Here is a 24,630-nt window from a genome sequence, read left to right as displayed (position 1 = left end):
AAAAAAATGAGGTTGCAATTGGAATGATATGCATAAATATATAAAGCTTTGTTTACCCAGTGTTAATAAATAACCCAATGAAGTGGGATTAAGCATTAGGCATTCGGGAAAAATCAGGTGCTGAATTTTGAATTAGTATAATCTACAGAATACTGTTAGAAAATCTCTTAAAGAATTTACAGAATATTTCAGCAACGTCTCTTCTATATAATAGCTCCAAACAGAAATTCACAGCCATTTCCGCACTGGCAACTGACATTAATCTCCACCCCAGACCCACTTTTTTCCCAAATGAGAACTGTCATCTTTCTGATACTTCCTTAAAGGCTTTCCCTGGCTCAAATTTACTGCAGCCGTAACAGAGCTTGCAGTCTGTGAAAGCCATTTAAGCTCCATTTCCAAAGCGCCCCTGTAATCCTCCGTATCACTCAGGTACCCGATTTAGGTATCGTTATTTGACACGTATCCTGTCTAACCTAGAAACTCCCCATCCATGGGTTCCCATTCATCTTGGTGGCTGAAACCAGGTCCGAGCTCCCAGGTTTGCATCTTGCACGCTGACCGTGCTGCTGCAGGGCATTTCCTGCGTTTGTTACCTTGACATGATCAATTCTCTCTTAAACTTTTTAGCTGGTTCATTTCACCCGCTAATGAAAGACAGATTTCGAGAACTGGGGGTTACACGCTCAGTGATAACAAAACATTTTTTTTTCTGTTTTTCCTGCAGCCAGTGTTACGACTGCAGGTGCTCAGCCACGGGAGAGCTCCAGGAGGAGCTCTGAGGATTTTTTAACCAGTTCTCCACTCCATCCGAAGGGACGGGACGGCTCTGCGGAGCTGCTGCGCCCTGCCACGGCTCATGACAGGCGGCGTGTTGTGGCACAACTGTGGCCGTCCTTGGCCCGGGCTCGGCACAGGGATGTCCCGGAGCAGCACACCGAGCCCACGCTTCACACGGGCCGGGGCGGGGACAGCGCTGTCCCGGGGCCGCGGCGAGGCCCGCCCCGCTGCCTCAGCCGCGCTGCCCGCTCTCAACATGGCCGCCGCGCCCGCTTCCAAAATGGCCGTCGCGGCGCCGCGCCCGCGCCGGGCAGCTGCGCGCCGGGCGCTGCATGGCCGCCGCCGCCCCGGGCATCTCTATGGCAGCGGGCGCTGCCCGGGCCCGGCGGCGGGAGGATGCCCCTGGCTGCCTACTGCTTCCTGCGGGCCGTGGGCAAGGGCAGCTATGGGGAGGTGAGCCTGGCGCGGCACCGCCAGGACCGCAAGCAGGTAGCGAGGGGCTGGGCCGCGGGGCAGGGGCACGGCTCGGCCTGCGGGCAGTGCCCGGGCTGGGCTGGGCTGGGCTGGGCTGGGCTGGGCGGGGGTCCCGCAGCGTCTGGTTCGGCTGTGACCCGCACCCAGCTGTGGCTCCGCTGTGGCTGCTGGTCCTGACCCACCCTGGGCACGACCAGGGACGTGACATCGTGTCATGGTGCAGGTGTGTCTACGGGCTGGTGTCAGAGTGGGGCTGTGACGATCACCTGGTGTTGAGGTGTTTTTATAACCATCATCTGGTGTCAGGGTGGGGCTGTGACCATCACCAGGTGTCAGGGTGTTTTTGTGACCATTATCAGGTGTCTGAGTGCAGCTGTGACCATCACCAGGTGTTGGGGTGCAGCCCCCCGAGCTGCTGTTTCTGTTATCTTCCTTTGTCTAAAAGAACTTTTATTAAAGATGTGGAGAAGACTCTTCCCGGGAAGGTTTTGCTTGTGTCAGAGTAGAAGCACAAGCATTTTTGTTGGAGAACTGGAATAATCTGTCTAGTCTGGCCAAAGCAGAGGTGTTTCATAGGGAATCTGATGATATAAGCTTAAACGATTTCCATGCCCAAAGTTGTAGTTGACTTGTCACACAGACCACAGTATTTGCAGCATTTCTATTTTATTTTGAAGTTAAGTGATGCTGTACACAATTACACACTCCTGGAAGCTTTGCAGCATCACAGGTTCTATCTGAAACACAAAGTCATGATGTGCTGTGGGTTTCCTGGGTAATTGGTTCCCTTGGTATATAGGGCCATCTCAGCACTAATTAAATGTGCTGGGCTAATTAATAGGTGCAGCCTGGAGAGCAGATACTGAAGCATCTCTGAGAATGCTAAAATTCAGCAAGTAAAAATGTTTTAAAAATTTTGATTTACAGCCTCTCAAAAGCAGGTTCAAGCATAACCATGGCATGAGTGTTGTGTGGAAAGCTGATGCCCTAAAGTGATGTCCTACAAAATTTTCAGCAGAATTAGGGCCAGGTCAGACCTAAATATTGGTGTTGTGGGTGATGAAAGTGTTCTATGGATTTTATTGTCTCATCTTCAACTTCATTAATGTTTTTGCTGAAACCTGAAATTCCTCAGAATTACATAAAATGTAGTACATATTAAGGAAGTAGATGACAACTTTTGTATGTAGCTTTGAGAAATTCTTGACCCATTTTAATGAAGAATAAAAGAAATTTAGGAATGAGCATAAGACATTTTGTCTCTTTCAGATGACTTTTATCATTTGTTTGCACATGACTGCATCCTTTATTTATATAAAAGTTTACTATTGATGTGACCTTTTTGAGAGTAACTGTGGTGCACAAACAGGTACTTCAGGCTTAAAAGGTTAGTGACAGACACACATTTAAAGTGAGAGCGGGGAGAAAAAGAGAAGTGTGAACATTAGTCAGAAGAAAGCAAAACACCACAAAATTCCTGAGCAGAGTTGTATTGAGGTGGATGAATGGAACACACCTGCTCCATTTTTATGGTGAAAAGGTAGAAGAGAAGAAGTTCTGGATAACTTTGATCCAAACTGCAGCCTCTATGTAGATGAATCAGTGGATATTTCAAATACTGCATTCTGGGGAATTTCTTAGGGCTTCTGCAGGGTCCTTTTCATCTCTTACCATACACTTTGCCTTGTCTTTTACAGTATGTCATCAAAAAGTTAAACCTCAGAAGTGCTTCCAGCCGTGAGAGGAGAGCAGCAGAGCAGGAGGCCCAGCTGCTGTCCCAGCTGAGACACCCCAACATTGTCACCTACAGAGAGTCCTGGCAGGGGGACGATGGCCACCTCTACATCGTGATGGGCTTCTGTGAGGGAGGAGACCTGTACCACAAGCTCAAGGAGCAGAAGGGAAAACTCCTGCCTGAGAATCGGGTGGTGGAGTGGTTTGTGCAGATTGCCATGGCACTGCAGGTACAATGAAGTGGAATTTTGTCACTGCCAGATAGAAGCTTAATTTGACTTTTTTTGTATTTAAAAATTCCAGCTAAGCTGCAGCCTTTGGATTCCTGTTTGGCTGGGTTAGCACCTAATTATAATAGTTATTAGTACATTAAAAATGGATCATTGCAGTCAAATCAACTATTTTAAGTAAGAAATTGCTGACATATTTTATGTCCACACCTCTGTAGCACAAAAGACAGGGGTGTTTGCAACTGTTGTCTGATATGCTTCTCTGGTTTTAAAGTTTACATTAAATTTACAAAATGGAGTTTTTTGGGGAAAAAAACCAAGCATATTCTTTCAGAAGCATTTTGTGTTCAGTCTTGTTATTATTGCTGTTTTTAGTGGTAAATTTAGCTACCAATGCATCGTTTCTATTAAGCCTTATGCTACTCTTTTAAATTTGCAATTGGAGGTTATCAAACTTTAAAGGCAATTGTTACAGCAATAAAGACCAGATATAGATGTTAATATTAAAAAATAAGAAATTGGACAGAATATTCTATCTTAAAGTTTGCTGTCATGATCAAAAATAGACTAATTATGGGTACTGTTTGTTGTTTATTATGACTAATTTTCTTCCCTGTTTACACAAAGCTCACATTATAGTTTCCTCTGAAATGTTTTTAGACTAAGATTGTCAAGAAATGAAAGCAGCAGAAAGTGTGTTACAGTCTTAACTTCACATTTTTATTTCTCCTTTTCTGCTGATTTATAAGGGCCATGCAGGGAGATTTGGTTAAAGCAGTAATAAGTTTTGGGCCCCTGCCTGTATCAGTCACTTTTAATGTTATTTCACCAATACTGTCTTAGCAGGTCACTCCTGACCTTGAGAGGGATTTCTGTGTTTCTTCTGATTTTGTGTTTTCTTTCTTTGACTTCTTTAATGAGACTTTACAGTTAGGAGTTGATTAACCTTATTTATATGATTTTTTTCCCTGTAGTATTTACATGAAAAGCACATTCTGCACAGAGATCTTAAAACACAGAATATTTTCCTGACACGAACCAATATAATCAAAGTGGGAGACCTGGGAATAGCCAGGGTGTTGGAAAACCAGTATGACATGGCCAGCACTCTCATAGGCACCCCATACTACATGAGCCCTGAACTCTTCTCTAACAAACCCTACAACTACAAGGTACAGTATGAAAATGTCATTTCTATTTTCTTAGGAGCCTTACTTTATTTGTCTGAAATCATTACTTGTGTATTTTGGTTTCTTATTGCTTCCAAGTCTTTTTCATCTACCCAAAAACCAAACAAAAACTAGGAGAGAGATTTGTAGGAATGTTTGGTTCTGGAACTGTGTTTAGGAATTCAGAGCACGTGCTAAGTTATCCCAACCAAGTTGTTCAGCAGGCTGCCTGTACCTCTCACAGCTGGAGAGACAGAGAATGGGAACAGAAATATCAGCCTGTGTTAGAGATGCACTTTCTGAATTTATTATATACCAGACAGGAAGTTTTACGCTCAAAAATTTTGTTAGAAATAACAGCAGCATTAAAAAAAAAGCAAAGAAATTTTAATGAGAGGAATAAGCTGTGTTATTGTGAATTTAAAATACAACAGAACAAAGCAAACATGTTCAGCACTTGCTGTAAACACACCATAAATATGAGTGTCTGTAATGAGACTGAGGGGAAACTTCTTCCAATGAAAAACCAAGATTTTTCATTTACAGCTAGGATGGATATTTTACTAAAAAAGGAAACAAACAACATTTCCCCCAAAGATGGCTAATTTCTACACTTCCTTTTTGAAAAAATTGGGATACTTTTAAGGAAATAGTTGACTTGATCAAAATTAAAAATAGAAGAGTGAGACTGAAGCCAGAAGTTTGCAATGGGATTTGGGCTTAATTAGCTTGGTGTCATTAAAAGCCTCTTTGAAAGCAGGTAACTAGATCCAAAGATAAAACTTGTACAATTACTAAGAAGTTCCCAAACATTTTCTCTTCCCCTTTTTTTCAGTCTGATGTCTGGGCCTTGGGCTGCTGTGTTTATGAGATGGCCACACTGAAACACGCCTTCAATGCCAAGGACATGAACTCCTTGGCTTATCGAATCATTGAAGGGAAGGTAAAATCTCCTGAAATTTTATAGGTGCTTGGGTTTCCTATCTAGAAATTGAGATGGTCTTTTCTAATCAGAAATATTGCATGGAGTTAAAAAAACTTGCTTGTAATGTACACCATCATATGTAAGACTGTTGTTTCATGGTGGTGGATGATGTGATACCAAGGAAGTTATTCCTTTGTAGGTATGGCTAAAGTTTCTTGTTACGTCTTAATTTAATGAATGTACTGAGTAGTTTTCAAAGTTCTGAGATTACTTTATTAATTTGCTTCTGGTTTTGCATAAACATTCCATAAAAATTAAATTACTGTGTGATGGCATTTTCCTGTTATGAAAGATTAGCTTATTTAAGTGTCCTCTTGCTTTGGCATACAATGAAGTGAATGTGGATTCGTTTCATAGAAATTTTTAAGCCTATTTACAGAACTTTTACTGGTCATATTAATAAAATTAGGAGCAGTTCTTAGCCACACACTTGGAATTTCAGTATTTTGTTTAACATTAGGCAATTGGGTAACTTTCAGCATTTGAACAATAAGTCTGTTTTTTACACATACATATTTTTTTATGTATCTGACCATCATGATCACACATAAATGTTCTAGAAATAGCCCCTGTTGATGAGTATATTAAATAATATCAGGCTTCCCTTTCTTTTCACAGCTGCCACCCATGCCAAAGGATTACAGCCCACAGCTGGTAGCAATAATACAAACTATGCTCAGTAAAAAACCTGAGGAGAGACCAAGTGTGAAAAGCATCCTGAGACAGCCATACATCAAACAGCAGATTGCTTTGTTTTTGGAAGCCACAAAGGCGTAAGACATTTTCATTTGAGTGATTCTGTGCAAAATATTCATCCTATTGTTGTCTTTTTTTTACAACTTTTCCTGGGTTTTGTGGGAGGATAAAGTAAGTTTTGTTATGGGCAGCTACAAAGCATATGAACATCAGTTTCTTTGAATTCTTTGAGAATTATGAGGGAATTAGAGTGGAAAATATTTTTTCTGCAAATGCAGAATAAAACTCTGTAGTGCTTAAAAATATAGAATTGGTAGAAAACACACACCTTTCCATGTGGTTCTTGAGGCCATTTATCATCTGGGTGTTGAAAAACCAAGTTCCTTTTGATATACACTGATATAATTATTTTTCTTTGTCAGGTTTAGTCAGTTATTTTACAGCTTCCAGATAGAACTGACCTTGGTGCTCTGCAGAAAGGTGTATATTGCTGGCAGAATCTGAATTGGGTTTTTAAGATCCTTTTTTGGAATTGAAAATGAGGTTGTTGTGCACAGTCTATTGAAAAGTCCCAGTATCTGATACTCTTTGTATGAAAACTCTTTAGTGGAGTGGATTTTTTTTTCAATTAGTATAATCAAAAGAAATATTTTAAAACCTTGTTGATAGTGAATGAATGTGATGGATGAGAAACTTTCATTTTCTTCACAGGAAAGCTGCTAGAAATCATAAGAAAACAGTGGATTCTAAACCTAAAGACCCTTGTTCTGTCATCTCAGCAAAGAATGAATCTCACAGCAGGAATGTTCCACACCAAAACCACTCCTCTGAGCAAGCCAGAAAATACAAAGTTGTAAGATATGGGGGGTTTTTACCTTAAAAAAAAAGCCAACAAAACCCAAATCCCTCTTGCTTTTTCTAGATAAAAACCTCGGTTTTATAACAAGTGCCTTGAGCATCCCTGAGAACATTAGATCTGAATCCCAGCAATGTGTAAAATTCATATTAGGGAAGGAAATGCTTTTAGATTAGAGTGGAAGTAATTAAACACCTGTGGATCTAATTGCAGGACCTGTAAGATGTTAACTAAACAACACCTGGTTTTATGTGAGTTACTCTTGGAAGTATTTGGGGTCAAATAATTTTTCACATATCTCATGACAAGTGGTAATAGTTCTTTCCAGTCAAAAACATATTTATAAACTATTTATAGTCACAACCAAAATTCTTTATTGTTGAAATTCTTTCCAGTGGTTACAGCAAACCTTTTGTAATGGTTAATCTAGTGCATGCTTTTTGTTTTCTGTAAAAGTCTTCTGTTCTGGGTTTAAGCTTTCAGTGTTGAAATACTGAATATATGTGGTGGAGCACATCCTAAAAACTCTTGGTGCTTGTTCCTCCCTTAGGGAAGAGCTAAGTGAGTACAGCTTTGCTTTCATGGTCCTGGTGAAAAGTAGGTGTATTCCATGAGTATAAACCAGTACCTGAAATTGGCCATTTGCAAATCTGTATCTCTTTAAAAATTCAGATTTTGACTTTTTTGAGGCTCCTAATTTGTAATTGATCATAATTTCCTTTCAGTTTATGTGCCCTGGTATGTTCTTGATTTTCCTTAGTGCTTAGAGAATTCTTTCATGTGTGTGTAAAATGCAAAAGATGACTTTTTTGGTTTTCTTTTAATCCTAGGATGAAGAAGATTGCATCAGCAAATGTAAAGCCAGCAAATTTTATCCCTCAGAGAAACCAGCTGTTGAGTTGGAAAGAAAACCAAGCAAAAATGATCTGAACAGCTTGGGAGACTCCATAGCTACAGTCAGTGGAGTGAACATTGATATCCCCCTGCCTGAAAGGATGAAGCATGGAAGTGACAAGGGTGGCAGTGAGAGTATTCCAGAGAATAATAAAGCAAAGCATTTAGATGGTCCAGGCCATTCTAAAATAACATCTAATAACCCACCAATTAAGGAAAATGGACAACAGCAAAGAGCAAGACAGGCTTTTAAAGCTGAAAGTGTTGAATCAAAGCCATCTTCTATTGATTCTGTGGAAGATGAGGATGACACTTTGAAACTCCTGCAGCCTGTATCAAAAGACCAAAAGCAAACTGACCTGGTAATGCATTTATGCTTATTTGAAGTAGATTTAACCAGTGGCCAGCTCTTACAATTTAGAGAGCTGCTGCACGTTTTTCTGTCAAAGTAGGATGTTGCTGATGCAATTATTGAGATTCTTAAGTGGTTAGGAGCCTTGAGGTCAGATTTGCAAAGGCAACATGGTAAAGTAGTTTTGGGATTGTATCTATCTAGATGATTGGAATTCTATTTTTACAGGGAAAAAATTTGCATTCCCAGCTGTGAACAGAGAGAGTAAGAATAGTTTTGTAACTTTTGTTCTATGTTGTAAATAGGCCTGAATAATTTTGATTTGGATCAGGGGGCTAATTGGTGGTGATTGTCTTTTCACTGCATTTTGGTCTACCATGAGATTTTTAATGAGAAATCATTATTTGTTGCAGAGCTTGGATTCCACTGAAAAGCTGCTGGCACCCTTTGTTCCTGTTATGATTCAAGTAAGTGACCTTCTTTGAAGGTTTAGTAGCTAAAGATGCTGGTACAGCAGGTATTTTATCTTTCAAATAACAATTTATTGTGCTTGTACTTGTGCTATGTTAAGGTGGTTGCAGTCCAAATTGTAAAGGGGCCTGTTTTGATTATTTTTTTAAGTGTGTTTGTGTAAATCTGGAAGTGACAGGTCTGCATTTTTTTTAAAATGCTTTTACTTATTAGGATGATGGCAGTCATGGAGCTTCAGGAGATGCTCAGGGAAAAATGACCTTGCACAAGCAGCCTCAGAGCAGTGTCAGTGAACCCTCTCTCCCATGGCAGCAGCAGCAGAAGAGAGAGCTTGCTGAAGGCTGCTCAGAGAAGGTGCAGATACTTGAAAAATACTTCTCCTCTCTCCTTTAAGACTCCTGTGTTTTTCCTCTTTAAACGTGGGACCTATTTTCTAAAAAAGGGTGGGTGTTTTAATGCTGTTCTTGTTTCATGTGTGTCTGTATGACCTCAGATCACTGAAGGTGACTGTTAGAAGCAGCCTGAGTAAATCTTTGAAAATCCCCAGTACCTTTCAGGGATGAGGTGGCTGTGCCAGATGGGCTGTGCCTTTACTGGGTTGCAATGTTTCCTAGGAAATTCCATCAGGACTTCTCACTACAAGTCAGTACCTTTGTGGATAAGGCTACTTGTGGTGGGTAGTGGCTTAGTAGTGCTTCAGAACAGATGTGTAATGGCTGCCCTGAGCTTCTGAGTGCAAACTGTAGGAGGAAAATCTTGGCCTGCACACAGGATAGAGCTCCTGTCAGTTCCTCCACCCTGAGCAGGGAGGTTTCTTTGGGGAAAGGCACAAGGCTATGGAAGAGGGTGATTGGTCATTAATAACCTGGTTTTCTCTTTGGGTTTTGCTGTTTGAGGGTGGGGACAGTTGTTGCAAAGGCATTGGCTGAAAAATAGTCTGGGAGGAGGGGGATAAGATGTAGGGATGGAAAGAAGGGAAACAGATGTAAGCAGAGATGGGGAGAGGGAAGGATCAAGCTGGGAGATGTGAAGAGGTTACAATAGGATTCAAAATCTCTGACATCCAGATTTACCATGCAAGAATGTCTTCTAGATTGCAGAATACTTAAACTTTCAATAAAAAAAAAAAAATTCTTGCTTACTTTTCTGTCAAGTTCATAGCAGTTTCTCCTCGGCCTCTACCTGTTCCTTCTGATGTGACCCCAAAGACAGCCCAGAGGGGTGCAGAGCACCCTGAGCCTGCAGATAGTGCCAAACCCAGCCAAGCAGCCATTCCAAAGGTTAGTGATGAAAACTGTCTGGCTTTTGTCTCATTCCTTCTGAGCAGTTTGTTCTGTGTGTGTGCACAGTGAGTAAAGAAATGTTTGGTAGCTCCCTGCCTCATGGAAGCCCTGCTCAGTGTGGGATGAGCCTTGCTGAGCCTAGGAGGTCAGAAGCCCCTTTACTAGAGTTCAGATTGGTCTCATTGAAAACAGTTCTGTAATAAATAATTAAGCATTAAATAATAGCTCCCCCTCCTTGAACCCTTGAAAAGGATTTTTTGCTTAATAGGTGATTAGGAAACAAAAGTCATAATGGTGATTGCAAATTAAGGCCAAATTAACTTCCTTTGAAGGAGCGGCCCTTGTCAGCAAGAGAACGGAGGAGGCTGAAACAGTCTCGGGAGATGCTTCCCTCTGGTAATTTTTATGTTTATATGTGAACAGTTTATGTTATTTTCAATAACTTTTTCCTGAAGAAATTATAACTTCTTGTCTGTTCTTCACTGCCATCCTCAGAACAATGCACTAAGGGGCTAGTTCTATGTTAAATAAAAAGTTCTGTTAACATTTTTCTGTTAACAGAACTGTATTTTTCTGCTTTTTAGTTATGTCAGTTGTGTTCTGTGTTGACAATTTGTCTTTGAAATGTACATAAAATGTAGGATATTCACTTTCAAACAGAAGTTTCAATGTTTTCTATTAGCAAAATACCTACCTCCCTGCCTGCCTTCTGCTAGGTGATAGATTTTTTTCTTGCATGAGCATGAAACTTATTCAGAATACACACAGCTTAGTTGTAAATATTGTCAAAATGTCATCCATCCAGGGGTTCCAGTGAGACAGTCATTAAATGGTGCAGCAGTTGAAGCAAAGTCACGTGTGGAAAACTGTGTTAAAGTTCCTCAGTCCTCATCAGATCCCAGTATTTCTCAGGTAAACTTTGTCAAAAGTATTTCTTCCATGTAGGAACAGTAATATATGCCATACTGCTGAATTACTTTCAGAATTATTAGAATTCTTGTTATTTATTCCCTCCTCCCTTAGAGAAAGAGAGAAGCCCATTGCCTGTCTGATGATGAGCTAAGCTCTTCCACAAGCTCTACAGACAAGTCTGATGGTGATTCCAAGGAGAAGTAAGGATTCTGTTTAATACTGTGCAAGAATTTTCACTGCTATACTGGACCTTGACTTGGAGTGGAAATAAAAGGCTTTCACACTTTAGCTGTGCATAGTGAGTGATTGAAGAAGTATGTGATGCATAGAGGAAAACAGCCCCGCTGATTTATTGTCTCTCTGTGACTGTACACTTTCCACGCTGAAGTTTCTGGGTCATGGGATTGTGTATGATGGTTTTGTGAACTGCAGCTTCCCAGAAAACAATCTTCCAGCACCAAAGGACATCTACTGCCAAGATGCATTAAAAGCACAAGTTAAAAGGTGCCAATGTGCATCCTTTCCACTATAAATGAGGCTGAATTTATCTCTGATTTTTGTCAGTGTAAGCAGCTTTCAAAAGATGCAGTTTGTTGCATTACCAGAGTCAGCAGTAGCCAGTAGGATTGTGGGGTTTTTGCTGGGCTCTGAGCCTTTGTTAAATGAAATAGTACTGATTTTGCTACTGATAAAACTGCACCACAACTAGGAATTTAACATGGAATACTTATTAGGACCTGAATAAACTCATTGAAAGCTCTGGAATGCGGGTGGAAGTTGCATTATGATGGTGACTGAATTATTTATTCCTTGTATCCTAGGAAAAGTATGAATGAAATGAATGACTTGGTGCAGCTGATGACATGGACACTGAAAATGGACTCCAAGGAGAACTCTGAGTGCTGTGTAACCTCAACCCCAGCCCCAGAGTTTAAACTTCATAGAAAGTATCAAGATACTTTGATTTTGCATGGAAAATCACTTGATGAATCAGAGGAATTAAAAATGGAAGAGATTCCTTCAGGTCTGTTTCTCTGGGATTCTGTGGTAATACTTAGAGTCATCCCATATTCTTCTGCAGAATGTGAAAATTGTCTGTACTGAAAGTAATTACTACTGCACTGATTTTTTTTAATTGTATTTTATTTTTAATAGATATGTCATTGGTCCCTTTCAAGATTAGGAGAATGGTTGAAATCTTGAGATCTGATGTGGTGCAAGGATTGGGAGTGAAACTTCTTGAGAAAGTGTACAGAATCATGGAAGAAGACGATGAAGCGAAAAGAGAGGTGAATGTCTTCCATGATAAAATAGTTGAATTTCTTTATAAACCTAGATAATTGAGCAGGCTGTTTATCCTATTGAGATAGGGTAAATCTTGATTCCAGAAGGTATTTATGTAGTCATGGGGGGCCAAGGATCTAAGTATATTGTAATTTTCATGCTTAAATTTGAATCCAGATGTAGACCACATTCAACTCCAACTTCTTCAGAAACCATCAGAGCTTTAGAACAGTACCATGGGGAAGGTGTGAGGGATGTAAATAATTTTACTCTGTTAATAATTTTATGCTGTTTCTCCAGTAATAAGTTCTTCTGTCTCTCAAATGTTTGCCTTCACATTACTTTCCTTATGCTCCTTATGTCCAAAATAAGAAATAATTTAACATCAATCCCCAATAGAGGTGAATAAGGAATACCTTCAGCTCTTTTGATTCAAAACTTGGTTACACTTACCTAGACAGTATTTGATTTGTGACCTGTGAAGATCTTACATCTTAAATTTTTGGGTGGGATTTGAAAGTCTTTTGCTTTTAGACAGCAATAGTGTTCATTTTTCTTCTCTCTCATCCACATTGCCAAGCTTCACATGCTTGAGCTGAGTGCTTTGGTATTTTTCTGTTAATATTTAGGTAGCATCTGCTTTTTTTCAGTGCCAGTACATGTGGGTTTATTTCTGTGTTAACAGCTGCAGTTGCGGGAGCACATGGGAGACAAGTACGTCAGTTACAGTGCGAAGGCTCGGCACCTCAAATTCCTTGAAGAAAATGTGAAGCTCTGACCAGAATCCTTTCCTTGGACAAAAGAACTGTTTTCTAGCTCCTTTGATAGACTGGACCAGCTTACAGAGCATGTTCATCCACTGATCTCCTTTGCTGGAATAAGGAGGTGAACTTGCAGGAAATGTTATGAGTTCATAGTAATATTTTTCATGTTAAAATGTGAACCAGGCTGTCACTTTCTCAGAAGAGAAACTTCTGAGTTGCTCTTTAGTTTAGTTTAGTTTTTATTCTCTTAAAAAGTTGCTTTCCATAGGGGTCAATACCAAGTTTTGTATACTAAGGAGTGTCAAAAAAGATTATGTTCTGGTTTGAATTTGTCATAGCAAAAGGTTTTTGGTATGGTCTTATACTAAATACAGTAACAAAATCTCTGCCAAGGCTCTGATGTGATAAACTCTAATCTGTTACATCAGATAGTTGTGAAAATTTAGCATGAAGAAACAATTACTAATTTTTGTGGAACTCAAGGTCCTCAGGTAGTGTAAATTGCCAAGTCCAAGTGCGAAAGGGGGCAGCTGTACTGCTTGTAAGGAGAGACTTTGCTCTTGTGTTTTGTTGCTGAGGCAGTCACCAAGGTGGGGGAAAGCATTTGGTATCTGGATAAAGTTAAGTCTGAAAATGTTTGAAAGGAATGCAGCCATGGTTACCGTGGTTCCAGCTGGAGAAATCCCTTTGCCTTACAAATACTAATTCCTTTTAGGAATGTAAGTGCCCAAGACCAGAATCTCTTAGGAAAAAGATCAAACACTTATTTCTCTTAGTTTGAATCCAGTGTGTCTCACTACAGCCCCCAGGCATTGTTGTGTACCATACCTACAGAAAAAGCGCATTTTTTTTAAAATGATAAATCAAATGGAATTGAATTTGTAAAATAAAATTATAAAGTGTCTTTTCCTGCCTGTAGCTGAAATACTGTAACCTCCAGCAGCTGTGAGGGAGCTTACTGATGTGAGCCATTCCTATGGATCCTGCTCACATACTACAAACTCAAGTTACAATGTTTCAAGAGCAATTCTTACTTGTTCTTCCCAGGGAAATTTATTTTAAACAAAAACTGGCTCTCTGTATCCTCCAATCCTGGAACAGTTATTTTCAGAACTGTGGGGTATGTACCTTTTCACAGTATTTATTACAACCTGGCAGTACTGACAACTTGCTTTACACACAGTTAGAAACATTTCAGTAGAAGTTTAGCTGTTTATTAATCTTTTAGGCTATGGCAACAGCTTAACTAGAATTCATTTTATTCACTGTGTTCCTTTTTAGTGAAATACTCAAGATGTGACCTCCAGTAGCCTTCTGAAGTTAATCCCTCCCATAGTTTTGTTCCCAGTGACTCCCCTGAACCTCCAGACCCAATTTCCAATTTCCAGCCTTCATGCTCCCTGCAGAGCTTGGTTGTACTCGTGGATGGATACAAAGTACTAAGAAAAAACCCAACCACTAAGCCAAGAAGTATTTCTCAATGGAAAGCAATTTAACAAAACTTAACAAAGTACCAGCCTGCACACCATCATTTTTAGGTTTTGGAATGTCTCTTTGGCTTCCTGTCTGCTGCCTTCTTCTCTTCCGTGCCCGACTCCTGGACCGGCAGCCACTTGAGGGGATTGCGGCGGTACATGGGCCACGGGGGCAGCGTCAGCTGAGGGCAGAGGAGGCAGTCACAACAGGGACACTGGGTGCTCAGGGGCTGTTCTGTACAGCTCCTGAGGAAAATCTTCATCTCTAACTCATTATCTATTAGTCCTTAAAAAACTCTTGCAGTTTCATATACATTTACAGTTTACATTGCAAAGTCACGCTTCAGTATGTGACTAAAGCACCCCAGGTTGTTGCAAGGAGAAGGACAGCACCCACCCTGAGGTCAAAAGGACTCCTGAGGTGACACCAGCATTCCAGCACCTCCCACAAGCACTGAGACCCTCCCCTCTTGTGGCATCACAGGTAAGTAACACAGGGATGTTTAAGTAAGTAAGGAGCAGATGGATGATGATGATGCCAGAGAATTACAGGGGCTTTTCAAAACAGTGGAATGTGTGTGTCCTGAGTAGTGATTGGTCAAATTGTGCTGTATCTGAGCTCTTGAGAGGTGTAAGAACCACAAGTTAAACCAGATTGGTTTTACTGTTATTCACTGTTTTACTATTGGGAGTACCCCAATAGGAATGGGACACCTCTCATGTATAGTTAAGTAATTACTCCTGAAATTCCATATTGTCTCCTCAGGCAGCAGGGGACAGCTGCAAAATTATCATGCCAAGCTGCTACTGCACAGAAAGCCTCCCTGTCCTTTCTGTTACTAATGCTGTCAGCTGGACTTAACTCTAACTTTTAATTGAAATAAAAAATGAACTCAAAAGTGGTGTTAAATTGCAAAAATTCTGCTAGCATTTAAAAAAAGCACTTAATGGGCTGCAAAGCATTTTATGCAGATCAAAGGAAGCACAATATTTATAAATCTGAATTGCATAGCATACATTAGTCTGACAGCCCCTCAATTTAGCAATTATTCCTGATTAAACAGTGCATGTGTTTTTTTGGTTTGGGGAAAAATATTCTTACCAAACATGATAAAGCAAATCCAGCCATAACTATGTAGACAGTCCATCCAAACTGTTCAGTGATGTATCCATAGATGAAACCAATTACCTGGAAAAACAAACATTAAAAAAATTCAAACTTTAAATAAAGAAAAACTTTTCTCATGCCATGATTAAGAGGCAGGGGGTAGATTTAGGTAGGAAAATACAGGTTTTTCAAAAGCATGTACATCTTTCAAACCTTTTTAAAAGTGCAGGCCAACAATGAAAGTAAAAGATGGGAAGTATAAAAGTTTTAATCTATGACAGCCCCTCTTTGTTTAAAGTTTTTAGTGACCCCAAACAATAAGAAAAATATTTACAAGATCAGAAAATAAAAATAGTCCTTTATGTTCTCACCCACAGGCCTACTATACTTACTGCAGAGACAAGAATGATTCCTTGAAAAATCTGTTCTGCTAATTTTTGGCCCTTGTAGTCCTGTGGAAAGAGACACTTCTTAGTCAGTCATTCAAAACACAGACCTGCCCACTTAACTCTTTCAGGTTAGATCCTACAGTCTACCTGACCATGGGTTCTCAGCGTTTTTGTTCAACTTTCAAACCAGATTGCAATTATTTTTCTTACAGTGGCTGAAAACACCTCCTCTGCAGGCTTGGCCACATCACCTAGAAATAGAAGCAAGCACTGTCTGATCAGGGTAAGTAATGCAAGTTCAAAATATCATTGTAGTCACCTTAACATCACTAAGTAAAGCTGTATCACCACAGAAGAGGGCACGGTGTGAGTGGCACCTGTGTCCTGGAGAAGGCTGACAGATCAATGTCTGCAGGCTGGGTGCCAACAGGATGGTGCCAACCTCTCTTCAGTGGTGCCCAGCACCAAGATGAGGAGCAGTGGCCAGAAACTAAAACACACCAAGTTCTACCTCAACAGAAGGAAGAATTTTATGTTGAGAATGGCAGAGCACTGGGACAGGCTGCCTAGAGAGGTCGTGGAGACATTCCAAATCCAGCTGGATTCATTCCTGCTCCAGCTGACCCTGCCTTGGAGGGCTGGACTGGATGATCTCCAGTGGTTTCTTCCAAACCCAACTAATCTATGTTTGCATGATGTTAGAAAACTCTGGGAGCACACGCTGCCTTCTGTCCTGCACCAGAGGGAGGAAAGCACAGAGGGGCTTCCCTTACACAGACAGCTTCCTTTTACAGCGTGACGGTCCCAACTCGCAGGTCAAAACCCGGAATTACAGGGATTCATCCTGCATCCCTTTGGCCGTGCCTCGTACACGGGTGTCGTGCAGGGGACACTGAGACCCGCGCCGGCCGTGTCACCGTGCGTGCAGGGACACGGAGACCCGCGCCGGCCGTGTCACCGCAGTGCCCCGGTGCCGAGGCCCGAGCGGGCCCTACCATCTGCGTGGGGATAGAGCGGAACACGCTCAGCATGGCGGCGGCGCTTCTCCGGCTTCTTCCCGTTCCTCTTGGCAGCTGTCTCGGCGCTCCCGAGTAGGGCCCTGCTGTTGGCGGGGCGCGGCGCGGCCTCTCCGCTGCTACCGGCGATGGTCGCGGCGGAGCGGAAGGCGGCTGCTGAGCTGGCCGGAAACACGCCCCGTCCGCCCCGCCCAGAGCCCCGTCGGCCGGGGGTGCCGCCCCCAGCCCCGGCCATCGCCCCCGCGCCGCCGCCGCTCCGGGGCTGCTCCGCTCCCGCTCCCCTCAACCCGCCGGGACGCATCCCCTCGGCAACGGCGGCTTCGCCCCGCAGGACCCCGGCGGAGGCGCCCTCCCCGGCAGGTGCGAGCCGCGGAGCCGCCTGTCGGAAACCCGTACTGACTCGGCGGCTCGCGGGCCGCCCTCCCGTCCCAGCTTCGAGCTCGTCCCACGGAGCCGCCGGGCGCCGCCGCGGCCCCGGTATCGCGGCGGGGTGGGCGCGGCGCGGGTTGGGCGCCTGGCGGCGGTCAGGCACCCGGGCGGGCACCCACGGGCACCCGCGCGCTGCCGCGGTGGCGGCGCGGGCGGACGGTCCGTGAGGGGCCGGGGCGGTGCGGGAGAGCCGGGCACGGGCCCGCCGGCCCCGGAGCGGGGCTGTGCCCGCAGAGCAGCCCGGGGAGCGCCGTGTGCGCTGCAGGCAGCCGGCGGAGTGGCGCGGTGTGGGTTTTATTGTGGTCCGTGACCATCCCTGTGCCGGGGACGTTCTCTCGCTGTCCCGAGCCCGGCTGCCGCGTGTCGCTGAGGCGCCGGCTGTGTCCGTGCCCGGTGCCGTCCGTGTCCGTGCCCGATGCCGGCCGTGTCCGTGCCCGCCTGAGCCCCGGCGCTGGGAATCGCCCGGCGGGACGTGGCGTTGTGCTCCCAGTCCCAGCTCCGTGTCCGGCCCCGTGCCAGCAGCGCGGTGCTGCTCGGAGGGCTCGGGGCAGGGATTTGTTGGGCTCCGCTGATGTGTCTGCAGCAGCGGGAGGAAAGTGGTTCTGATAAATGTAACAGTCACAGCACAGTCTGAGGGGTTTTAATTTAAGGATTTCGCAAGTCTCACCGTTTCTGCTATTTTGCGTGTTGTTAAGGAGCTTTCTGTGTGTCATTTGACAGCTCCTTCACACGCCAGGATACATAGCTCTTGTTCTCATTTCACCTCAACCCTTAAATAATGAACAAGCATGTTTGAATTTCTCACCGAAATTGCATTGGTATTGTGTTTCTATCCACTTCTATAACATGATGGTACTGCCTTCTTTCCCACTTGTTTTTTTCCAGTTCAGATAGTTAAATAAATAGTTGCCACAGTAAAGAAAACATATATAATTTTCCAGATCTTTCAGATTAGTTTTGACTGGCAGAAGGAGTTTGGCCTTTTTCTGTCAGTGAAGTGGCAAGATCTGCATGTCTCCTTTCTATCTCTGAGCTCTTTAGATATGTGATTGTAGTGGGGGGTTCCCTAATGTGAGAAGGACGTGGATCTCTTAGAGTCCCTTCCAGTGCCTAAAGGGGCTGGAGAGGGACTTTGGACAAGGACATGGATGACAGGACAAGGGGGAATGGTTCCCAACTGGCAGAGGGCAGGTTTAAATGAGGTATTGAGGAGAAATTCTTCCCTGTGAGGGTGGTGTTGCCCTGGCACAGGCTGCCCAGAGAAGCTGGGGTGATGTCTGTGCCCATGGCAGGGGTTGGAACCAGGTGATCTTGAAGATTCCTTCCAACCCAACCCATCCTGTGATTCTGTGGTTGTAGTCAGGAACTTCCTGAGACCATACTCACTTTTTAAAATGTGACATAGTTTTATGTATGTCATAAAACTGACAGAGGGAAACACTCACTGCCTTGGACACTGAAGCTGTTGTGACACTCCTGGTGATAGTGTGCTGTGCCTCATGGAAGAATGCACTGACAGTGACTGCTGTATTTTTTCCTTGCAGATTTGCAGGAACCTTATGCTAATAAAATAAGAACAGAAAAATGACGTTAAGGAAAGGTATGTGTGTATGCTTGTCTGGTTTTTTTTGTATCTTTTGTATCTGAATTTCTCAGTTGTTCTCTGGTTATATTGATAAAGATTTTTCTTAATTTTCAGTGAACATTTCCATCCTTATAGTGGCTGTTGTCATATTTCTGTTAGTTATTCATCATAACTTCATAAGCCTCAGTGACTTCTTGAGACGAGAATTGTCAGGTATGTTGGGTTTTATTTTAATTTTAAAAAATCTATATATTTTTAAGATTTGGTGGGAAAACACCTGCTCTGGCCAGACAGAACCTCTCATGTGGTTTGGGTGAATGGGAGGTGGAAGTTAATGAGGTTATAGGCATGGCAGAGGGGACCAAAGGCAAGTGCAGACTATTGTAGCTCAGCCTTTTAATACCTTGTGCTGTGTGTGAATATGTGTGGTTAAAAGTGTGCAGTTTTCTGTAAATGTGGTGTTATTCTATTCATAGGCATCTCAGATTCTCAAAAGCTGATGCTCTGAGTGTTTGATTGTAATCCACATCTCAGCTCAGGCATCCAAGTGTTTAGCAGAAATAATTGAAGTATTGGGAATTTTAGTGTGGTAATAATAATATATAATAATAAAAACAAGTATGTCATTTTTACTCCACAGATCCAAGTCCCTTAGGACTCCAGCCTATAGATTTCATTCCTGCAGCTCCCCAGAGGCTGGCAGATGAGAGGGATGACAAGGAGATTCCTGTGGTCATTGCAGCCTCGGATGAGAGGCTGGGAGGTGCAATTGCAGCCATGAACAGCATTTACCAGAACACCAGAGCCAACGTGGTTTTCCACATTGTTACTTTGAATGATACTGTGGATCACTTGAGGTAATGATCTTTTCATTGGATTCCCACCTGTATTTCTGAGAGGAGAGCCAAGCTGCCTGTCCCTGGAGCTGCACTCCCCTGACTCCCAGTCCCAGCAGCTTTTTGACAGAACTGCTGTGGGAGTCCCACCATTCCTCCTGGGCAGGTTTCAGGGATGGAAAAGAAACATCTTTGCAATGGGCTCATGTCCAACCAGTGAGGGGTTTGTTGGTGGAAAGGTTGTAAAAGTTATTTCTACATTTCATCTAAGCAATTCAAATGCTGGCAATCGTGTTTCTCCATTTTTGTAGATTACTCTTTGATCCTCTTATTCTAATCCCCTTCTGTCCACACTGATGGTTTTGGGAAAGGCCTGTGATAACAGGAATGTGTATTGCTGATAAAGCAAGAAGTGACCTCATACCTTTGACATATCCCAGGTGTGCAGGTGCTGACCATGGACTTGCCCCAGTGGCCACACAGGACAGCACTGATGGCAGCATCAATTACACCCCAGATGTGTTTGTAGGGCAGGGAAAGAGTGTCCATATCCAGATCTGTGTCACTGTTAGCTGGGTCTCCTGCTTTTCCCTTGATTTTGTGTCATTAACAAGATCTGTGCCTCTCTCCTGCTTGCAGGATGTGGCTGAGGATCCCTCCTCTGAAGAACATGAGGTACCGCATTCTGGATTTTGACCCTCGGGTCTTAGAAGGCAAAGTACAAGTGGATCCCCAAAAGGCAGACAACTTCAAACCAGTGAGGATGATGCTGATTACTTTTTGCAATTAGTAGTTACTAACAATATATTTTGATGTTGGCTTTTGAACCCAGCTGGAGATCAAAACCAAGTCTGTTAGCATAGAAGCAATCTTTCTTAATAAAATCCCTAAATTTCAGTAAAATTAAGTATCTGGATAGTGAGAGATGGATTTGAATATCTGCATATACATGCCTAGGATCATTTTTTGCTGCTAGCCACAGTGAAACACTGCAGCTGGCATGTCAAGCATGCCAACACCTCGGAGATGCTGCAGATCTATGTGGAGAAATAAGTAATTCTTATATAGACCAGTTTCAAAGTTAGTTTATCAATGCATGCATTCATGGTAAACCAGGAATTGATGGAACTTATTTTAAATTGTAGGATATTGCTGCCTATTTTACTTCCTCTATAGATGTTGTCTTGGACATTAATGCCATAGATAAGTGCCAGAAAAATCAGTCAATTTCACATTTATTTGGACACTTTTTTCATTTAATTTTCCACTTGTCTTGCTTTGCTGTCCTCACAGTTAACTTTTGCAAGATTCTACTTGCCCAGCTTTGTACCTCATGCAGAGAAGGTCATCTATGTGGATGATGATGTAATAGTGCAAGGTATGGGACCTTTGTTAGCTGCCACTGGCCTTATGCTGAGGTCAGTATCTTATCTCTCACAGAACTCAAACATTTCTGTACAAACTTTGTAAATATGAGTGAATTGAGTTAAACTGAATATTTATCTGCTAACAATGGACTGAACAAAGCCTAACTTGGCACTTAGTCAGGATTGCTTTTGATTTTCCTGTGCTTGCTTCCATTTTCCAGGTGATATTGTTGAACTTTACAACACTCCACTGAAGCCTGGACATGCAGCTGCATTTTCAGATGACTGTGACTCAACCAGTAGTAAAGTTGCTGTCCGTGGAGCAGGCAATCAGGTTAGTTTTAGTCTTGTTTAGTGATAACAATACTGTAGATCTCAGGCTTTTGGGAATGCTCCAAATGCTGACACCTAAACATGTTGGCTGTCCCTGCCCAAACCAGTTTTACAAATGGGACCTGCAGTTTCTGGTCAGGCACAGTAAATTACCTGGAATTTTTGCTGTGCTTTACAATGACAGCAGTTCTCATTGTGGAACAGCGGGAGGTCTGAGAACATTGAAGGGACAATTTTTCATTTCTGAATGTATAAAAAGTACTTTAGCTGAGACTGGTACCATATTAATAATATGGTATTATTAAGTCCATGCAGCATTCCTTAAAATATGTAGTCTATATCATCATATTTTTAAAATGTTACACCTCTTAAACTTTCTTTCTCTCATTTTAAAGGAAAGGATATTTACTGTAACAACTTCAACTTACATCTATCTGCTATGAGTTGTGCAGAATTTTTCTTTAGGAATTTCCCCATATATTTTAAGCTAATTTCTACTTTCTTTCCCCCCCCCCCCCCCAGTACAATTACATTGGGTTTTTAGATTACAAGAAAGAAACCATCCGAAAGCTTGCCATGAAAGCCAACACCTGCTCTTTCAATCCTGGAGTTTTTGTTGCCAATTTGACTGAATGGAAATTACAGAACATCACTAAACAACTGGAGAAGTGGATGGCACTTAATGTGGTGTAAGTACCCCAGGCTAGGGCTGCCAGCAGCTCAGGGTTCTGCTGGAGGCATTCCCTCTTGAACAGAGAGCTGTGAATCTCTGCTGCAAGTGAAAAATCAACTGATCAGCATCCTTTCCACTTCCAGAGAGGAGCTCTACAGTAAGACTCTGGCTGGCAGCATCACAACACCTCCCCTGCTAATTGTGTTTTACAAGCAGCATTCCAGTATCGATCCCATGTGGAACGTCCGACATCTTGGTACGTATGAAGTGTTTGTGATGCTGCTCCCCCAGGGTGTTTTTCCAGGGCTGTAGCTGGACATCTTGGTGATGATGTAGCAAAAGGAGATTTTATTCCCCTAATCTGTCCTTTGTTCTTTAGGAAAAATAGCTTTGCAATTCCATCTTGGGGCTTGTGGGCCTGAGTTTTTTCAAGCTGCTGGGGGTTAGTTCTTGAACTGACTTACTCAAAATTCTTTTAATTTTCCACAAATATATTGTATCTGATGCGATCAAAGGTGTTTCTTCCAAAACTTTTGAGAAGGGCAGACATTCATGTCTGTTCTAGTGATGAAACCCCAGTGCTGGGAGAGCTTTTTCAGGTTATGTTTCTGATGAACAATACATAGGCTCCTGAATTCATCTGGGTGTTAATTGGATTTTAAAGAATTTGGAAGTTAAGGCAGTGTATGAAAATAGACACAGATCAAAGTGACATTTAGTTGCACCTGATTGTTTTTCATTTGCCCTAATTCTGCTTCCCCTATTACCTCCTTTCCCCATAAATGATAAGATTTCGTTTGTTAAATCCTTTGTTTTGAAGTTAACGTTTTGCACATTGGTGTTTTGGCTGCCTTTATTTCAAACACTAATGCTTCTTTTTCAATTGCAGGGTCTAGTGCTGGGAAAAGGTACTCTCCTCAGTTTGTGGAAGCTGCCAAGCTGCTCCATTGGAATGGACATTTCAAACCCTGGGGAAGAACAGCTTCCTATGCTGAAGTCTGGGAGAAGTGGTATCTCCCTGACCCTGCAGGCAAGTTCAACCTGATCCGCAGACACTCGGAGGCCTATGAAGCAAAGTAGAGTCCATTTGAATAAAAGATGACATTTTCTCAGGAACTTCTGGAGCCAAGCAGAATATTTTTCTTTAAGCCAACTTGTATTACAGAGCCGACCCTGCCTTCTGGAGCACAAGGTGATGCACTTGTTCAGGTGCAGTTCTGAAATCCACAGGTCCAAAAGGAGGCTCCTGTCACCTGTGTGACACACGATGCTACTCCAGCAGCATTACAGAAAACAAGGGAAGATCTCCACAAACGAGCACTTTTTTGTTTTGTCATTTCAGTTGTGTTCTCCTGCTCCTTACTACAGGTCTTCTAGCGGGGGATCGTTTTGTCAGTTACAGAAACAAAGTTTCTAAGAACAAGATACAAATCCAGCTGGTGCTTGCTTTCACCAGCAAATCTTGCACAGCAATGTACTGTAATTAAGAGCTGCCTGGGTTTTGTTTTGTTGTTTGTTTTGTTTTGTTATCCTGTGAAATAATTCCCTCAACAACCTTCCTTGCATGAAATCTCCTCCCAACCATTTCTCTTTAAGTCTTTCTTACAGAATTCTGCAAAATTGAATCCTTTTTGAAAGATTAATCCTTTGAGTATTATTTCACTATGCAAAATGGTTTTAACTGCCAGTGAACACTAAACCAATTTTTTTGGAAAGTGGTGGATGAAACTTTGTTCAAAAATAAAGCTAATTGTAATGTGCTGACTCCAGCCTCAGGTAAATGGCAATCTAATTCCAGTCTTGATATAGGAAGTGTTTCCTTTGTGCACAGTAGCAAGTGATTAAAGCCAAAGTGAATTCATCTGGTCTTTATGAAAACAATCTAAGTCTAAAATCATACAAACTACTTATTTTGGGGACCAGGCTGTATTAATTACAGATTAATTTTGTTATTGTTGAGTTCCCCATAGTTCTCTCAAGTGAGCTACACTCTGCTATGGTTTTTCCTGCTGTGCCTTTCTCCTTCTGGAAACTCATCAAATGAGAAGCCTGTGCCCTCTGCAGCCAGCTGTCCATCACCTGTGCTAAGGTAAGTTGGTTTGTTTTTTCTAGTTGTATTATTGAGTGATAGTTATTATTAGCTGACATATCCCAGCAGCCACTGTGCCAACTACTCCATTTAACAGAGGTTTGCACTCAGGCTTGTGAAGAGCCCTTGGTGGAGGATGTTCAGACAAAAGGCTTTGTGTTCATCACAGCTGAGTCTGCCTGCTCTGAAACACAGGGCAGCAGAGGTAAAGGACTCCTTGACTGTGAATATGGTTTTAGTTCTGCTTTAAAAGGATTTTAAACTGCTGCTCTCATTGCAGTCACTGCCTGTAGTTCTGTTTCTGTTATGGATACCCTGATCTGGTTTGTTACCTATTGTTTCTTTTCCTGGGTTTTGATGAACCATTAGAACAAGAACCATTCCTGTCCTTGAAGCAGTTAGGAGTAATTAAGTAAATTCACTTATCAATTTTGAAAGATTTTACT

At 42.4% G+C, this 24,630-nt stretch overlaps 3 protein-coding genes across 7 annotated transcripts; 2 read left to right on the top strand and 1 right to left on the bottom strand.

Annotated features, from left to right (window-relative positions):
- Positions 1-1,113: 1,113 nt before the first annotated feature.
- On the top strand, positions 1,114-13,785 carry NEK4 (NIMA related kinase 4). Of its 2 annotated transcripts, XM_058032270.1 has the most exons (16): positions 1,114-1,269; positions 2,952-3,218; positions 4,193-4,390; positions 5,223-5,330; positions 5,991-6,145; positions 6,780-6,921; positions 7,755-8,180; positions 8,584-8,637; positions 8,855-8,995; positions 9,796-9,921; positions 10,257-10,320; positions 10,730-10,836; positions 10,948-11,036; positions 11,658-11,860; positions 11,992-12,125; positions 12,806-13,785. In XM_058032270.1, the coding sequence occupies exons 1-16, from the start codon at positions 1,177-1,179 to the stop codon at positions 12,896-12,898; spliced, it is 2,400 nt and encodes a 799-aa protein (XP_057888253.1). In that variant the 5' UTR covers positions 1,114-1,176; the 3' UTR covers positions 12,899-13,785. The 2 variants fall into 2 exon arrangements, with proteins under 2 accessions (XP_057888253.1, XP_057888254.1); XM_058032271.1 differs by lacking the exon at positions 8,855-8,995.
- A 291-nt stretch (positions 13,786-14,076) lies between these two features.
- On the bottom strand, positions 14,077-17,056 carry SPCS1 (signal peptidase complex subunit 1). Its single transcript, XM_058032278.1, has 4 exons — positions 16,852-17,056; positions 15,860-15,919; positions 15,462-15,548; positions 14,077-14,541 (listed from the first exon to the last, which is right to left on the bottom strand). The coding sequence occupies exons 1-4, from the start codon at positions 16,885-16,887 to the stop codon at positions 14,419-14,421; spliced, it is 306 nt and encodes a 101-aa protein (XP_057888261.1). The 5' UTR covers positions 16,888-17,056; the 3' UTR covers positions 14,077-14,418.
- On the top strand, positions 15,951-23,956 carry GLT8D1 (glycosyltransferase 8 domain containing 1). 4 transcript variants are annotated; one of them, XM_058032276.1, is made up of 10 exons: positions 15,951-16,139; positions 18,846-18,901; positions 19,001-19,099; positions 19,527-19,743; positions 20,362-20,479; positions 21,016-21,100; positions 21,311-21,423; positions 21,945-22,111; positions 22,239-22,351; positions 22,985-23,956. In XM_058032276.1, exons 2-10 carry the CDS (start codon positions 18,886-18,888, stop codon positions 23,173-23,175), a joined length of 1,119 nt encoding a protein of 372 aa, XP_057888259.1. In that variant the 5' UTR covers positions 15,951-16,139; positions 18,846-18,885; the 3' UTR covers positions 23,176-23,956. The 4 variants fall into 4 exon arrangements, with proteins under 4 accessions (XP_057888259.1, XP_057888258.1, XP_057888257.1 ...); XM_058032275.1 differs by lacking the exon at positions 15,951-16,139 and adding an exon at positions 17,105-17,228 and having other exon boundaries at positions 18,843-18,901; XM_058032274.1 differs by lacking the exon at positions 15,951-16,139 and adding an exon at positions 17,105-17,232.
- Positions 23,957-24,630: the final 674 nt, after the last annotated feature.

The sequence above is a fragment of the Melospiza georgiana genome, chromosome 11 (genome assembly GCF_028018845.1).
Source record: "Melospiza georgiana isolate bMelGeo1 chromosome 11, bMelGeo1.pri, whole genome shotgun sequence".
In the NCBI taxonomy this organism is placed as follows: domain Eukaryota; kingdom Metazoa; phylum Chordata; class Aves; order Passeriformes; family Passerellidae; genus Melospiza; species Melospiza georgiana.
The sequence above is the reverse complement of the archived record's forward strand: the minus strand, read 5'-3'. Positions and strand labels throughout refer to the sequence as shown.